The following is a 17,320-nucleotide window of genomic DNA, read 5'->3' as shown; positions in this document are numbered from 1 at the left end:
CAACCTGATGATTCTTGCAAGCTAAATCGCCTCGAAAAACTCCAAAATCTGCTCTCAAAGTCGCCTAGGGTTTCTTGGTTCGTGTGTTATGTTCTAATGATGATTAATTTCCTTTTTATACCAAACCCTAGCCGATCAGCAATCAGGCGCGTCATTCAAGCCAGTCGCGTAGCGCGACTGGTCTCCTCTTCACGCTAGCGCTACGCTAGCGCCTCAAGGTCAGCAAAAGTCAACTCCTTCTCAGTCGCGTAGCGCGACTGATCCTCTTGTTACCCTAGCGCTATGCGAGTGGGTATTTTTCACAGAATCTTGACTCCTAAACTCAGCTCCAACTTCCAAAATCTTCCAAATTATTCTAACACTTTTGTATATTGGATCCGGAACTTGACATTTGACACTTTAGCTCGGTTTTGCTCCAATTTCCACATTTTATGTATCAAGACCTGGAAAACGCAATGTAGATCAATAGCACGCAATTCCAAACTAAACTAAGCTAAAAATAACGATAAAACGTACAAACTATACACGATAAAAGAATGTATTTTGCAATACATCAATTGCTTAAACACCTACCCCTCTGTTGAACCAAAAGTCCAAAGACGGCGCAACTTAGGGGCAGACAAAACAAAAGCAATGAATGAGCAAGTATGTGCATTACTCAAAGCTGGAATCTTGCGAGAAGTACGTTATCAAAGTTGGGTCGCGAACCCAGTAATGGTGGAAAAGGCAAACGGAGGATGGCGAATGTGCGTTGACTACACTGATCTCAATAAGGCATGTCCTAAAGACTGTTACTCTCTGCCTGAGATCCACAAAAAAATAGACTCCCTCGCACCATACAGATGGAAGTGCTTCTTAGATTGTTACAAGGGGTATCATCAGGTTCAAATGAAGCTCGAAGACGAAGACAAGACAGCTTTCAGAACCGATCTCGGGATCTTTTGTTATACAAAGATGCCATTCGGTCTGAAAAATGTTGGAACGACGTACCAACGCCTGATGGACAAGACTTTTGCGGGGGATATCGGGAAACACATCGAAGTTTACATCGATGATCTGGTAGTAAAAAGTCCTGAAGAAGACCAAATGTTGAAGGACATCAAGAAAACCTTTAACTCACTAAGAAACGTGAACATGAAATTGAATCCAGCCAAGTGTTCGTTTGGTATGGAAGAAGGGAAATTCTTGGGCTTCATAGTCACCAATGGCGGATTTAAGGTGAATCCAGAAAAAGTCCAAGCAATAGAGCGCATGCCATCCCCCAAAACAATCAAGGAAATGCAAAGGCTAGCCGATCGCCTGGCCGCGCTTAACCGTTTCCTGTCAAACCACACCGCAATGTCGTATCCTTTCATAACTACTTTGCGCAACTGTGTAAAGAAGCAGGAATTCAGATGGACGCCTGAAGCAGAAAGCGCTTTTCAGCAAATGAAGGAGTGTTTGATCGAACTCCCAACGTTAACCGCGCCGTTCGAAAAAGAGCCGCTCATCTTGTACTTGTCGTCATCAAACAAGGCAGTGGGTTCAGTGTTGCTTGTGGAAAGAAACGGGGTCCAGACTCCAATCTACTATGTCAGCAGAATGCTCACAGATCCAGAAACAAGATACTCCACGATGGAGAAACTGGTACTAGCGCTGTTGCATGCCTCTAGGAGGCTGCGCCGATACTTCACAGGCCACGTTATCACCGTACTGACCAACTTTCACATTGGAACGATATTGCAAAAACCGGAGACATCCGGGCGATTGGCGAAGTGGGCAATCGAGCTGGGGGGCCACAACATTTTGTATAGGCCGCGCCCAGCCATCAAAGGTCAAGTCCTTGCAGACTTCATCACAGAAGTCCCAGCTGAGAAAATCAAAGATTGTGAAGTCGTTGAGGCTCCCATAAAAGATACATCAGATGAGCTGTGGTTCCTATACACAGATGGTGCCTCAAACGAGGATGGCTCCGGAGCCGGATTGCGCCTGGTCAGTCCTGAAAAACACGAATTTACATACGTTATCAGGTTGGATTTTAAAAACACCAACAACGAAGCAGAATACGAGGCATTTCTAGCAGGCTTGCGCCTCGCTATTAAAATGGGAGCCAAGAATTTACAGGCACACGTCGATTCACTCTTGATCGCCAGTCAAGTCAACGGATTCTACGATGCAAAGGGCGATGTCATGGCCCTGTATTTAGACCAAGCGAAAGAACTGCTTCAGAAATTCAAGACATGCAGGGTGGTACACATAAATCGCTCTGAAAACAAACAAGCAGACGCTTTAAGCAAGCTCGTGTCAACCTCCTTTCAGCATCTTGCAAAAGAAGTCAGAATTGAGGTGCTTAAAAATCCATCAGTCCTGCTACGACAAGTGAACGTGATCGAAATGGGGCAACCATCCTGGATGACCCCTATAATCCGCTATCTGCAGGAAGGGATACTCCCAGAAAATAAAGCAGAGGCAAGGAAAATCCAACACAAAGCCCTGCACTACGAAATAAACGATGGTATCCTGTATCGAAGATCCTTCTTAGGTCCTTTGTTGCGCTGCGTAGATCCCCAAGACGCAAATTACCTGATTCGAGAAATCCATGAAGGGATCTGCGGTATCCATGCGGGGCCGCGCATGGTTGTGGCGAAGATTATGAGCGCCGGGTATTATTGGCCTGGGATGCATGTCGATGCCCTGAAAGAGTTGCGCAAATGCGACTCCTGTCAGCGGCACTCTCCAAAGACCCTGCGCCCCAAAAATGATCTTATCCCAGTATCCACTGCTTGGCCTTTCCAACAATGGGGGATTGATATGGTGGGACCTTTCCCAGACGCCCCCGGTGCCGTAAAGTTTATAATCGTGGCTGTCGATTATTTCACCAAATGGGTGGAAGCCAAGGCCCTCGCATCAACCACTGCCATGATGGTGCACAAGTTTATCTGGGAACACATCATCTGCAGGTTTGGTCTTCCACTCAAGATCGTCACAGATAACGGCACCAATTTCGCCTCGGAAGACCTTAAAAAATGGATGAAGGAAATGAAGATAGAACATACCTTCTCATCCGTTGCACACCCTCAGGGCAACGGTCAAGTGGAAAGCGTAAACAAAAGCATCGTGGAGGGGATAAAAGCCCGACTGGGCATAAAGCGCAGAGGTTGGGTAGATGAGCTCCCAAGCATCCTATGGGCTCATCGAACCATGCCGAAGACAAGCACCGGCGAAACTCCTTTTAGCCTAGTATACGGCTCAGAAGCAGTTATCCCGGCAGAAGTTGGTCTCCCTCACCACGATTGACAGCGGTCAATACGATCGACAACGAAGCAAAGCGCCGTCTCGACCTGGATCTCTTGGAAGAAAGACGCGAGATCGCGCGCATTAAAGAGGCGAAATACAAAACACAACTTGAGAGGTACTACAATGCGCGAGTCCGCATTTGTACCTTCAATCCAGGAGAATACGTCTTCCGTGACAACGAAGCTTCAAACGCCGAACGCCCTGGAAAGCTAGCACCCAAATGGGAAGGCCCATACTTAGTCCACGAGGTGCTAGGAAAAGGGGCGTACAAGTTACGAACGTTGGATGGTCATATCATTCCACGAACATGGAACGCGCAACAGTTGCGCAAATGCTATATGTAATCACCTTAGGCTCACGAGCCAATCCTCTGTTGAGGTCCACGCATCTATTTGCTTTCCTACAATTAGCTAAACGCTATATATGTTATTTACTCACAATGTATGGTTGGCCTAAGCGCCTGTTTCCAAGTTAATGAAATCATACAATATGTTTTCCTACTTCCAATGTACTTCACAAGTTACAAATGCATGTTAAAACTTTTGATTAGCACGAAAACACTTCAGTGAATTATCAGTCCGTGAAAGGCACTTACATTTATTCGCGCTAACTTAACCAAAGTTTCGAACAACAGTGCAATTATTGTAACGAGAAAAAGCAAAGTAAACATAAACACCATATTCATAAGGCGCAACGCGCAAAAGTTACATAAACCTGACATCCATTAAATTCAGTTAAAGCGCGACCGCGCAATCCTATACATCAAAAGAGCTAAACAAAACAAGGCACGAAGCCTTCAATCCCTATTCAGGTTGATCACCATTCCCGCCATCATCATCGCCTTCATCATTTCCTGCCAACTCCTCATCAGATAATTCAACCGTTTGAGGTGGGTCAAGGATAGTCTTCAATCGATGACACCAGTCATCATGCTTCAGCGCTTCAGTAACCAAGTCCATCACTGGCAAAGACAAATTATCATAACCATCTTCAGCGCGAGCCAGTTGCGCCTCAGCTTGATCAGTCACCGAACAGTGACTAGTGTCAAATTCCTGACCAAACATCTCTGAAACATGCCGCGCGCATTCCAAGTAACCACCCCGGTGACCAGCGGCGCGGGAAGCATCTATTAAAGCCGCAACGGCCGTATCCAGCTCCCCAGCATTCAAGACAGAGTTGGCCATCTACGATAAACAAAACACATAAGACAACAAGTCTTAACAAATTAAACCAAAGTAAAGAGAAATCTTACCAAAGCGACCCCCCGGCTGCGCATCCATTCAGCCTCAGCGACCAGAGTGTCCACAATACCTTGGGCCTCAGAATAATTATTCTGCGCCACATTAAGAGCAGTGGTACTAATGGCTCGCGCCTCCTCGGCCTTTTTCTTCGCTTCCTCGGCAGTGGCAGCTTTCGACTTTTCAGCTTCGAGATCAATCTCTAAGGACTCGCTCCTTTCAATTTGATCATGAAGGCGACGCTTCAACTCAGCGATTTCAACGTCCTTAGCAGATAAATCTCTATCCTTGCTCGAAAGTTGCGCCTTCAGCTCAGCCTATAGGAAACAAGACTTAGAAGACTTTTTACAAACTAAAGGCTAAGCAGCAAAAGAGAGTTAACATACCTCGGCTTGTTCTTTCTCGGCCTGCGCATTCTCAACCTTGTTCTTAAAGTCCGCAACTTGACTTTCAAGTTCGGTGATCTTGGACCGGGCCGCATACATACGCTCATTGTCCTTGGCGCATATAGCCTTCCATTCAGCCTGTTCCTTTGAAAGGAGTTCCTCAGCAGCATGAAGTTTGTTTTTAAGGCCTTCACGGCCCCACTCCTCACCCTTTTTATCTGTTTCAAATTTCGCCCTCTCCTCTTCAAAGGCGGCCTTCGACCTCTCATAAGCTTTCACTTGCTTCAACAACCGCTCGCGATACTTCTCCCACTCATCCCTTTCCCTAACCATAGTTCGCCATTCGCGAACGATTTGATGGTTAGCAGCGCGAGTGTTGGCTTCACCAACAACATATGCATGATAAAGCGCGCTATGGGTTCGCTCTCTTTGACGATTCACCTCACCAAGAGGGATAGAGTTGAGAAGCCAATCGCGGCAGGGAGCGAATTCTAGAAAAGTATCCTTCTGTTTAAGGCTCCATGGGGGCTGATGAAGCGCTTCACCTCGACTTTCTTCAGTGTAAGACTTATAATAAACATCTCCCAAAGTGTCCATCGGACCTATGGGAGAATGAAGCGATTCACCACGACTCCCCGCGCAAGCTTGGCCAGCAACAAAGCCAGCGCTCCCACCAGCAGCAGCAGTAGCCTGTTCCGTAACCCCCGAACCAGTTTGGACATGCGCAGCAGCCGGCGAAGGCTCTACAAGTTTCCTCACCTCCGAGGTTTTCTCTGTCTCAGTAATGGGCTGCTCAGGCTCAGTGATAGGAGTGGGCCCCGACCCCTGCGCCGAATCAGTGGTAATGGGGGCAGTGACCTCAGCCCCCCTCGGCCTAGTAGGGGACTTCTCAACATTTTTCCCCTTGTCAACAACTCTCTCTCTCGCAACCTCCTTTTCCCGTAAAGGCTTCTCAGGCCCCTTTTGTTTCTCCTTGTCAGTAGATTGTGACACAGGAAATGGTTTGATAGTGACCTTAGTAGTCCTGAGCTTTTTCTGCGCCGGCTCCAACGGCTCTTTGATCGTAACCCCCTTCTCGGGTGTCTTCTTTTCAGCTTCTGCAAAGATGGTGTATTAGAGAAGAACATATTATAAGTACACGAAAACAACATACTAACCAGGAGAGAATCTGTAGAGGGAGCGCAAGTTGCTCTTCTTGCCAATCAAAGGGGCACCGCCAGGTTTTGGCAACACAGCGGCCCCGAGCACAGCCTCCCGACTTATTTTTCTTATCAACTGCACCGCAGGCTCTTCCTGCACTTCCTCCTCATCACCCCCCTCTTGCGCAACAAAGGACGGGGTAGCCCCAGCATCCGGGTTACGGGAGCCCGCGCTACCTGAACTTTTGGAGCCTCCTGCTCCGGTTCTCTTCTCTCCTATACGCAATAAACCCTCGAGTGAATCACTGATAATAACATAGTCTTCAAGGTTACTTTGACGAAGGCGGAAAGTACCTTTGTCAGTAGCAGCAGCAGTTGCGCGACTACTTCCAGCTCCCTTGCTGATCACCTCAGGATCTAGCGTGATAACCTTCTTCTTTTTCCCAGGTTTCTTCTTCTTCTCTTCAGGGTCTATCCCCAAATCGCGCAGCACACCTGCAAAGATTTGAGACCATGGACTTAACTCTCCATTCGATGATCCCACGGACTCCTCGCTGGAAAGATAAACAACTTCTTTCCCAGCAGAAGTCACGGAGCGCGCGGGTCGAGGGTTAGGTATATGCGCACCTTCAGTTGCAGTGGGCAGCTCGGCGAAGGCATCAGCGACTGGGTACATGAAATTGCTCCTTATCTTCTCATACCAGCATTCCTCCCCATCCCGGAGTGGGCGCACGCCCATAGACCCACCAAACGTAGCGAAAGCAGCTTGATACAAGTGCGCCTATACACATCAAATCGTATGAGTAAAATAAAGCATGAAGCATGAAATCAGGGAAATTAAGGAAATCACTGACCTTGATCACCAATCTTCAAGACAGGAACTTCCTCGCTATCAGGCGACCATCGGTCACTCATACGCGCCGCGACTAAGACATTTTCTCCAAATACCCGGTTAGGGGTTGGAGTTAGTTGCTGATACCACCTTTCATGTTTGGGGATTGGCAGATCTTCTTTCAACACCGGCTCACTCCAGTCCCGGAAAGGCATGGCGATCTGGAGCACCTCCTCGCGAATAAAGAAAAATTTAGGCTTCCAATCATGGAAACTCTTTGGTGGGTTCAGCAGGATCTTCCTCGCAGCTCCACGGCTGGTAAAAGAAAAAAAGCCCATAGTCCGTTGAAGCTGATAAAATGCCCTGAACTTCTCAACAGTTGGCTCAATGCCATGGGCTCGACATAGGAACTCAAAATGTCGAACCCTAACCATTCCGGGAGGGCTCATCTGTGAAATATGAAAGTTGTAGAAGTGCAGAATGTTCCCCATGAAGTTCGTCGCCGGCAGCCGGAAATCCCCTTGAAGGAAGAAATCTTCAAATAATGTAATATAACCCGGCGGCGCGTCGGCAGCCGTTTGATTCTGAGCCGGATACCTTGCATCCCATTCCAGTGGGAACCGGAAACTCCTGACGATTTGCTCAAACAAACCTAAGTCCCACCGGAGAACCGGGACCGGCCCCTCTTCTCCGGGATTATCTTCAACGTGCTCTTCTGCCATCGGTGTTCTTGAAGAGTCGTTGAATATTCAGGAAGGTCAGATGTGCAGAGCTTGGAGAACTGCTGCAAAGGCTTGAAGATTTGAAGAACGGACGAGGACGGTTAGAGAGAAGTGAGTGAAAAGGGCATGAGATATGTAAATCCTTCTCCCTTCTTCGAATATATATACCCGTCGCATTTAATGCGATGGGTAAACGTGCCGCATTCGCCGTTCACCTGGCCAACCAGAGGATGCCACGTAACGCGTAAAAGCAGGGGTGACGGTTACCACGCACGCGTGGGCCTCACTCTCCTGACGAAAAGTGGAACCGTCACAGACGGCATGATGACATCCGTGCCAGGAGTCAACTCAAGGGTCACAATCAGAGACTTATCTCACCAAACCGTCAGAATTCAAATTTCGAGGGATTTCCCGCCCAAATCTCCCAACACTTAACAAAGAAGTTACCTAGAAGCGCGCAATTTACCTTGTACACAAGATACCCGCGCGATAGCTTATTTAATGGGCAACACTCAGCTAACAGATACATACTCGCGCCATAATAATCGCCAGCTCCTTTACGCGCGCGCCTATAAACCAAAAACAAGCAACCTCTATAATTTACTTTTTTCTAAGTCCAGAGCTCCAACCACTTGCCTTGCGCATGGTGCAGCACTGGGACTTGAAGGGGTATGGCCCCAAAAAGGTTGCGCAATCCTTCATCAAGGGTGCGCAAAGGCCATACTCCTTATTCAACAATACTCTTGGTAAGGCAACCTCGCGCGCGTATTGGCACATCCCACGATGAGGCGCGAGGTCCAGGCAGAATAGAACTACAATTACGACACTTAGCAATCTGATAAGAACCTTCACTACCTGCAAACCCGCGCAACTCACACAAAGGTTGCAGCGCGGGCCCAGAGTATGAAGGTACAAAGGGTACAAGTGGCAGAGAAAAGGAGCCAATGAACATCCATCAGGCTCTGTTCAATTGTGCGCCACGATCGTCTGACGTACAGAGAACGAGAAGTACTTAAGGACGCCTACGTGGCACCAATCAGAGGACGGAGAAATCTGTCCCACGATCTCCACTTGTCTGCTGATAGCAGAAGGACGACAGGGCCGACAACAATGACACGTGGCTCCAATCAAGGCGCGCCAGCGCCGGAGAGCTTCTAGAAGCCACTAACGGTCAACACCAGTGAGACAAGAGCATATCCATTATGTTGTCAATTACCGGCCCAAGGCCCATCAGCCCATATTCTCTTACACCTCTCCGGCTATAAATAGAGACCACACTCCACAGGTTTAACATTCCACTCCCTCTACTCTCACTCTTAATACTTGATTATCCTCCCAAAGCAGTCGCTTATTTTCACGCCGGAGCCCGGTTAAGAGGGAAACCCTCACATTCCCCTCTTAACGAGTAACGGTGTTCTGTTTTGCAGGATTAAATATCAAAGTTGGAGCTCAGATAAATCATTAGAAGATTAACCACTATGATAGAGACATAAACCAAACTGATTAGTCTCTTAATTAGTTTGGTGTTTCTTGAGTTATTCATAAATTTCAATTAACGTTAAACATGTATCAATATTCTTGTTCTGACCGTATCACAATTTTAGTTATTTTATTTTTTTGTAATAAACTATTAAACTATTATATTTTACATACATTAACACGTGAAGGATTTCATTTGAGTAGTTGTTACCACTTGTTTTTGTAAGCTAAATCCCGATCCCAAAACAAACAATATTTAGCCTAGGGTTCTTCCTTTTCCATCTCCTCCTGCAAATCATGGGGAACACATCCTCAATGCTCACTCAATACGACATTGAAGAAGTTCAAGAACATTGCAACAACACCTGTAAGTTATCAAACCTTCTTAACCCATATCAAATCTAAATCTATAAATCACATTCATTTCATCTTCAATTCATTCCAGTTTCACAACAAGAAATAGTCTCCTTGTACCAAAGATTCTGTCAGCTAGATCGTAACAGTGGTGGCTTCATCTCCGCCGATGAATTCCTTTCGGTCCCAGAATTCGCTGTCAATCCCCTCTCTCAGGTTCTTTTCAAGTTTAGTTTTTTTTTTTTTTTGGGGGGGGGGGGGGGGTGAGATTTTAAGATTAGAGGGTGTTTATTTTTCATTAAAGTTTATATTTTTATCAGTAGTTTTTTTGTTTTGTTTTGTTTTTTTTTTTTTTTTTTTTTTTTTTCTAGAGATTGTTTAGGATGGTTGATGGGTTGAATTTCAAGGAGTTTGTGGCATTTTTGTCTGCATTTAGTTCACGTGCTACCTTACAACATAAAGTGGAATGTAAGGTTTATGATCTGTGCCAGTTTGAGTTTATAAAGGTTGTTGTGTGTTTGCTTGTTGAAGAGGAAAGTTACTTTTTTTTTTTTTTGCAGTTATATTTAAAGTTTATGATTTTGATGGGAATGGGAAGGTTGCGTTTTCTGATCTGTTGGACGTTTTACGCGACTTGACGGGGCAGTTTATATCTGAACAACAAAGGGAGGTGAGTTTTTTTTTTTTTTTTTAATCTCAAGAGATAGTTTTGTAGGAATTGGAATCTTGGTTTAAAAGGCGCGTGAGGCGCTGTAGAAAATGTTCTTGGGGCTGGTTGTAAATAAAGCTTATTTGGTATTACAAAGACGTGTGCCTCAGCCTCACGCCTCAGCTTTTGGGAGCTAAATGTCTCGGCGGGCCTCATTTTTTATATTGGAATTAATTCCTTTTAGATTCTTGTGATGTGTGGTTTGTAAATCAAATTTAGTACTTCTGAATATTAGAACTGATCTGATTTTATCTAACTGTGTTTCCTTTATGATATTAGTTTATATAAGTTGACTGTTTTTTTTTTTTTTTTTTTTTTTGTTATTAAAAAGAATGTCTTGAAGTTTATATGGAAAATGTTGGGTATTCTGTTTTTCACCCAGAAAACCTGACCAACAGAAGCTATTTCCATAAGTTGTTTTTCACATAATTTTAATTTGTTGCCAGTCACAAACAAAACAAAAAAATGATGTTTATGTTAATTCTGGTTCTACAGCTTGTCCTGACACATGTTCTTGAGGAAGCTGGTTACAAGAAAGATTCTTTATTAGTTCTATCCGACTTCATGAAGGTGGTTTGATCTTCTGTCTTCTCTCACTGAATACAGATTACAATTTCGTATATAAAAAACAAAGTGTAGGATGTAACATTGTAGTACCCAAATATGCGTTTTACCTTAATGATCACAAAGTTTTGAACAAGTATAAACGCAGCTTAGGTGGCCTTCAAGGGGTTAAAGGCAAAAACTAGTGGACTAGAGAGAATCAGGCGCTTAACCCCTTGAAGGTTCTTACGTAGGTATATAGGTTATATTAGAGTAAATTGCCATTTTAGTCCCTGAGGTTTGACCAAAATTGCTATTTTAGTCCCTGAGGTTTGACCAAAATTGCCACTTTAGTCCAAATAGTTTTTTTCTTGCCATTTTAGTCCAAATAGTTTTTTTCCTGCCATTTTAGTCCCTGACTTTTGTCATTTTTTGCCATTTTCATCCAACCCACCAACTCCATTAAAAAATTTTAGTTAACTTAGGGGAATTTTGGTCAAACCACATTTTTCTCTCTCTTTTTGCAGGTGCGATGGTATGGGGATGGTGGTATGCCGGTTTATAGTGAAGATTATGGCGGTGGTTGCTGGTTTACGATGATGGCGGTGGTGTTGATTGATGACGTGGGTGGCAGAAAAGTGGCCTGTGGTGGTAGAAATGATGGGTGGTGATGGTGGTGGGGTGGGTGGGTGGTGACGGTGCAGGCAGGTGGTGGCGATGATAGAAGGTTGTGATGGAGTGGGTGGTGAGAGATGGTGGTGGTGGTGGTAGATGTAAATAGCAAAAAATGACAAAAGTTAGGGACTAAAACGGCAGGAAAGAAAACTATATGGACTAAAATGGCAAGAAAAAAACTATTTGTACTAAAGTGACAATTTTGGTCAAACCTTAGGGAATAAAATGGCAATTTACTCGTTATATTATATAGGATGAAGTTCATTTTGGTTTGTTTAAAAGAGTTAGTTGTTTGTTTGGTACCGCATAATAAACCTTTTTGTGGTTCCTAATTGCAGATTCTTGGCAACACCGGCTTGAAGATGGAAGTTGAAGTTCCCGTAGACTAGCAGGTGATGTAGAAGTCATCAAGTATGGTATAGTTGTTCGTTTTCTTATTTTATTTTATTGATAGGAATTTTAGCCGCTTGTATCATGTAGTTTTAATAACTGATGTTTTCCTGTATTATCTCACCCTTGGGTAGTTGTCGAGGTTCAACTCAAGATTTCAAGTACTGTGATGGTTCTGTTCATTATGCATTATGTTTGGTTCTGTTCCACATCCGCTTCATATTATGGAGTGATTGTAATCGTAGATTGAATGATGTATCTTCTGCCTTATCTAGTTACTTGTTAGACGGAGTTGGTTTTTGTTAATTAAATGGCTTCCATGTTCAAAAAAACAATGTGCAACTAACAAGCCAATGTGTTATAGTGTGAAAATGATAGCTCTGATTTATAAATTTAGTTTGATGAAAAGCATAGATTTTAGTGAGTAATATAGTTTTGACAACTTCTATAGGACATGTGTTGTGGGCCAACGCCCAGTGCCAAATCAACAAAAAGGATGACACCAAACGCTGTGCCGCGGGCATCACTGAGGGGCGCCAAGGGCACCTCAGTGAGTGTAGTAACGGCCGCCATTCTTGAATTCTGACATGTGTGTGTTGGATTTGCCAGCCAATGAGCGGGGCACAAAGTAAGGGTGGGGGCATTGGGTGTGACCACAACGCTGAAGATTTCTATCTTCATAAGTAATAATCAAATCCATTGATTTCAATCCTACATGCAACTATGTCATTTTAGTAACTCATGAACATTTATGTTTTAAATTAAACTAGTGTGCCCTTCGTGTTGCAGTGCGGAGGCGTAAAACCATACTACCAGCGTTGTGAGGAGGCGTAAAATCATGTTAAGTAGCAACCGAGCGATGACCAAACCCGGAAAAAAAATAAAACACGAATATCTTAACCAAGTGACGTACACGTAATAAAAAGTTGAGGGGCTAAAAAAAGTCGAGACCAAATGTAACCACCATACATCGTGCTAAGTAGTAGTGAAATGACGACCAAATCTAGAAAAAAAAAAAGTAAAAACTAAGTTTTGTTAAAAAATGGTATCAAGTATGGAAAAAAAAAAAGAGAGCTCACATGATTGCTATTCAATTGCTATGTTATAATTTAATATGTAGAAATAATTATCACATTTATCTCATTTGTAAAAGTTACCACATTCAATTTAAATATTATATAATAAGTACAAATGTAAGTTAGTTGATCTCAAATGTGATAAGTTCAAAGCCTTAAATTTGCATGTGAGGTTCATTAACTGAAAGAGTGAATTCAATACAAAAGTGGGGTTTCTTGACGTCAAATTTGGACGTCACTTATACAATACATGATTGAGGCACACCAAGCAAAATTTTCTTTAAATGTATAACTTTCGTGTATAATTTGTAGCAGGAAGCTGCCACTTAAACCATTCATTGCTCAATAATACATGACCACCTAAAAGTCAACCTGTATTCAACTTTTTTTTTAACAGCCAACAGAATCAATTCAGAGCACTTTCGAGGTATCCACTGGACAAACGGAGTACTCCGAGAGTAACCCGAGTCCACCAATTCCGGGGAAAACCCAGTAACCCACCCGCCTGTAGGCACGACAGTGGAATTACCAGTAAAACCCGTTTCGCTCAAGGATTCAACCCAGGTTTCCCTGGGTCTCCTATCATTGCCCACCAGTGCCTCACGCTGCACCAAGTGGGAGTCGAACCTACATCTCTTAAGAGAAATGCATTCCTTTCACCAATTGATCTAGAGATTATTGGCCAACCTGTATTCAACTAGTTCCTTCTTTGAGCACTATATGAAACCAAGCTTCCACTATACACGCTAATTTCTCATGCTTAAACACTAATTTCGTAGGAATGCAAAGGAATTATACTTGGAATTGGAATTTTCGTAGGAATTTAAATTTGATGTGGAATTTTGGTGTGTTTGTATCACATAATGAAATGGAATCAGGATAAAATTTGAATGTAGATTATCTTCCTTATGTTGTTGTACAATTCCAATTTCATCAAGATTTCATTTCATTCTGTGAAACAAACGCTACATAAGAGTTGGTTTAAACCTTGTTGGCTAAATTTCAACCCGTCATTATTGAAAATTTTATTAAAGAAACATAAAAAATGTACAAGTGGAGATTATATTAGATACATACACTTAGAAATTGAAAGAGGACCAACAAGACCAATCAACCATATTTATTCTCGACCTATACTTCACCCATAGGTAACCTTATCTCCGACGTTAGGTTGTTAAGGTTGACCTTCTTAGACGAGAAAACCACTTCATTACTTAATTTCCAAATCGACTAACACAAAACTAAGATCATAGCTTGGAGAATCTTTTGCTTTACCTCCGAACTGGAAATGCATTCATGAAACTTAAGAAGATCAAGGAAGGAGAAACCAAAGATTGGTGGAACCGAGCACCAACTCAATATACTTAACCAAATCACTGAAGTAACATAGCAACCCGAGAATAGCAACCCGAGAAAAAGTGATCAGAAGATTCATCCGCATAGGAGCATAAGGGGCAATTCAATGATGCCAAAGTGACTGCCCTCCTTCATAGTGTCACCTTCGTTGGAATCCTATCAAGAATTGCTTGCTAACCGAAGATATTGACCTTCTTAGAACCCCACTTAATCCAATCATACATATAGCCTTGTGACATAGACACATTCGCTGATAATAGTTTGCGCATGGACTGGACTGATAACGCGCCATCCTGGTTACCTACCCATTTCCATGTATCTGCTCCATCTCCTCTGTTAACTTCATTTATTAGTGCTACCAAGTTATTAAATTCTGACTGTTCTTGAGGTGTGGAAGGAGCTTGGTACCAACACCAACTAGTCAAAGGTACCTGATCCACCCATAATAATCTATCTTTCACCACACAATTCTTTGATTTTTCTAACATGAATATCATAGGAAAATCGGTCTTCAGATTGCTTCCACATACCCAATTATCAATCCAAAACCTTATGTTCTCGCCATTCCCCAATTATACTACCGCCTACCAAGTTATCAATCCAAAACCTTGGTGAGAAGGGATTCGAGGAGACGTCGCTTTCGGAATATCCTTGCTGTCTCCTTTATGCTGACCGTTAATGGTGGCAAAAGAGATTGGGGATTTGTTGAACATTATTAGTCACCATTAAAGATGTCCTTGTGGTCCCCCCATATGCCGATCATTAATATGTGCAAACCTTCACGGATCGTCATTGGTCAAACGTCATAATCAGGGATGTCCTTGTGGTCTCCAATGTGATAACTACTAGTGCTGATAGAGAAGGGAGGAGATCCGTGGAACATCATTGGACATATGTCGCTATCAAGGATGTCCTTGTGGTCTCATCTATGTCTGATATTCCTGACGTGGCGTGTGGTCCTCGTGTTCCATTTGTCTTTATGATATTTGAGATATGGGGCAGATCCGCCTCTGACTCGCGGGTGATCTGGGTCCATATCTTTTCAGTTCCCACAGTCCAGTATTTCGTCTAGGTGTGTGATTGCCTGGGTGGGGCACTAGACTTCAGTATTGTTTTTTGCGTACCAATGTATGCTCCTCGTGACTTACCCTTAGGTTTCGGCCTTTTGATCTTTTGCGAATGCATATGTCACGTGCATTTTCATGGTGGCTTTGAATTTGGTTTGCCAAGCGAGCTTTTGCGAACGTGTTGATTGTGGGTTTGGTGGTCCCGGACTTTTGAATTTCGAATCTCTCTGTGTGTAAGGATCTGGGTTGGTGGCTGAAAAGACGTATGGCACACTGGCGACGCTAAATGTATCCTTTTCCATGATTATCTTTTCAATCGTTATGTTCTTTATCTTCGTTTTAGGTCATTCATATTACCGTTAAAACCCTTTTGCCCTTTAGGTGAAGAATTAAAAATGGACCATGAAGCAGCAATCTTATGGAAGCACTTTGAAGCCTTTGTAATTGAAACATAAAACAAATCAGATAAGAATCAACAAAGGAAAGGATCGCATTGTAAATCCCACAAAGGTTTCATCCATCCAAAATTGTTTAAAATTTATGGAATTAATTCATATATCATCTAAAGTCCAAGAACACAAAGACAACTTTAAACAATAATTTGGATATGTAGTAAAGTGGTTCATGAAAGACTTTCTGCGTATGAGAATAACAACCCCTATTCCACCAAGAGACAACAATGGCCATCGAATAAGTTTGTTATAACTTTACATGAGTGTACAAGCATTCAGTGGATATGAATATACGAAGAAAAACGAATTGCGGAAGCAAGTCGCATTCTACATGGGCTATAGGTTAGATAATCCTAAACAAGGTGAAGTAGTGATTAAGGTATTAAAGTTGTTTTATCTTAGATATTTGGAAATGCTTGAATGGTATCACCTCAAGTACAAGGGATGAGAATTGGCAATTGAATATGGTGAACCGAGTACCACAAAGACTCGCAAGAGTCAAGTTGTGTTGAAAGAATATGATCTCCCACAAAAGAAGAGAAGGGCAATTTGGATTCAAGGATGAAGGCTACAAGAATACTAAACTTAGGGGGGAAGGATTGTTAGACTAATATTAAGTTCATTATTTAACTATGGTTATGTATTAATATGTGATAATTATTAACCTTAGACTCGGTTCATTATGGATGTATAATTGATGGATTAGGACATTGGTTAATATGACAGATATGACGGTTAAACACCAACCATTATGATGGTTGGTTGACACCATTTTAAAGTATAAATACCCATATCATGTAAACATTTGTAATTGATACTTTGATATTTATCCTTATATTCCCTCTGTGAATCATGTATAATCATAACAAACAATCTAATGAATTCAGTTATTAGTACAAGTTAAGGAATCCTCTATATATAGACAAAGGAGAGGATCCTGATAACTACTAACAAACTGTAACTAACTCCAGCTATCTGTGCATACTCACACACACTAATATGCCCCCTTAAGCTAAACAGGGAGCATCCACATGAAGCTTGGACCTCATACTGTCAAACGAACACCAGACAATCCTTTTGTCAAAATATCTGCGATCTGAAGCGTAGTAGAAACATACTGAACATGTAGAATACCCACTAAAACCATGTCACGAATAAAATGAAAGTCGATCTCCAAGTGTTTGGTGCGCTGATGAAACACTGGGTTGATGCAAGATATGTGGCTCCAATATTGTCACACCAAAGAGAAGGTGGACAAGTCAACGTGATATGTGACTCATGTAATATAGATATAATCCATCGTAACCCAGCAGCTGTATGAGCAAGAGCTCGATACTCAGCCTCAGTACTCGACCTAACAACCGTATGCTGTTTCTTGGAACTCCAACTGATGAGGTTGGGCCCAAGCAAGACACAATAACCTGTGGTGGAACGTCGGTCATCGGGACACCCGGCCCAATCAGCATCACTGTAAGCGTGTAAGTCAACACAAGTAGACCGACGTATACATAACCCATGAGAGATGGTACCCTTAAGGTACCTCAAAATCCGCTTGACAGCGACCCACTGTCGATCAGTAGGTGACTGAAGAAACTGTGACACCTTACTGACTGCAAAAGCAATCTC

The 17,320-nt window shown here is 43.0% G+C and overlaps 1 protein-coding gene across 3 annotated transcripts; it reads left to right on the top strand.

Moving 5' to 3' along the window:
• Positions 1 to 9,277: 9,277 nt before the first annotated feature.
• LOC110940593 (calcineurin subunit B) lies at positions 9,278 to 12,049 on the top strand. 3 transcript variants are annotated; one of them, XM_022182142.2, is made up of 7 exons: positions 9,278 to 9,439; positions 9,518 to 9,642; positions 9,798 to 9,894; positions 9,987 to 10,096; positions 10,631 to 10,705; positions 11,692 to 11,764; positions 11,878 to 12,049. In XM_022182142.2, the coding sequence occupies exons 1-6, from the start codon at positions 9,370 to 9,372 to the stop codon at positions 11,740 to 11,742; spliced, it is 528 nt and encodes a 175-aa protein (XP_022037834.1). In that variant the 5' UTR covers positions 9,278 to 9,369; the 3' UTR covers positions 11,743 to 11,764; positions 11,878 to 12,049. The 3 variants fall into 3 exon arrangements, with proteins under 3 accessions (XP_022037834.1, XP_022037835.1, XP_022037833.1); XM_022182143.2 differs by having other exon boundaries at positions 11,692 to 11,769; XM_022182141.2 differs by having other exon boundaries at positions 11,692 to 12,049.
• Positions 12,050 to 17,320: the final 5,271 nt, after the last annotated feature.

Source organism: Helianthus annuus, chromosome 5 (assembly GCF_002127325.2).
Source record: "Helianthus annuus cultivar XRQ/B chromosome 5, HanXRQr2.0-SUNRISE, whole genome shotgun sequence".
Lineage (NCBI taxonomy): Eukaryota > Viridiplantae > Streptophyta > Magnoliopsida > Asterales > Asteraceae > Helianthus > Helianthus annuus.
Note: the sequence above shows the minus strand (reverse complement) of the source record. Positions and strands in the feature narration are given on the sequence as shown.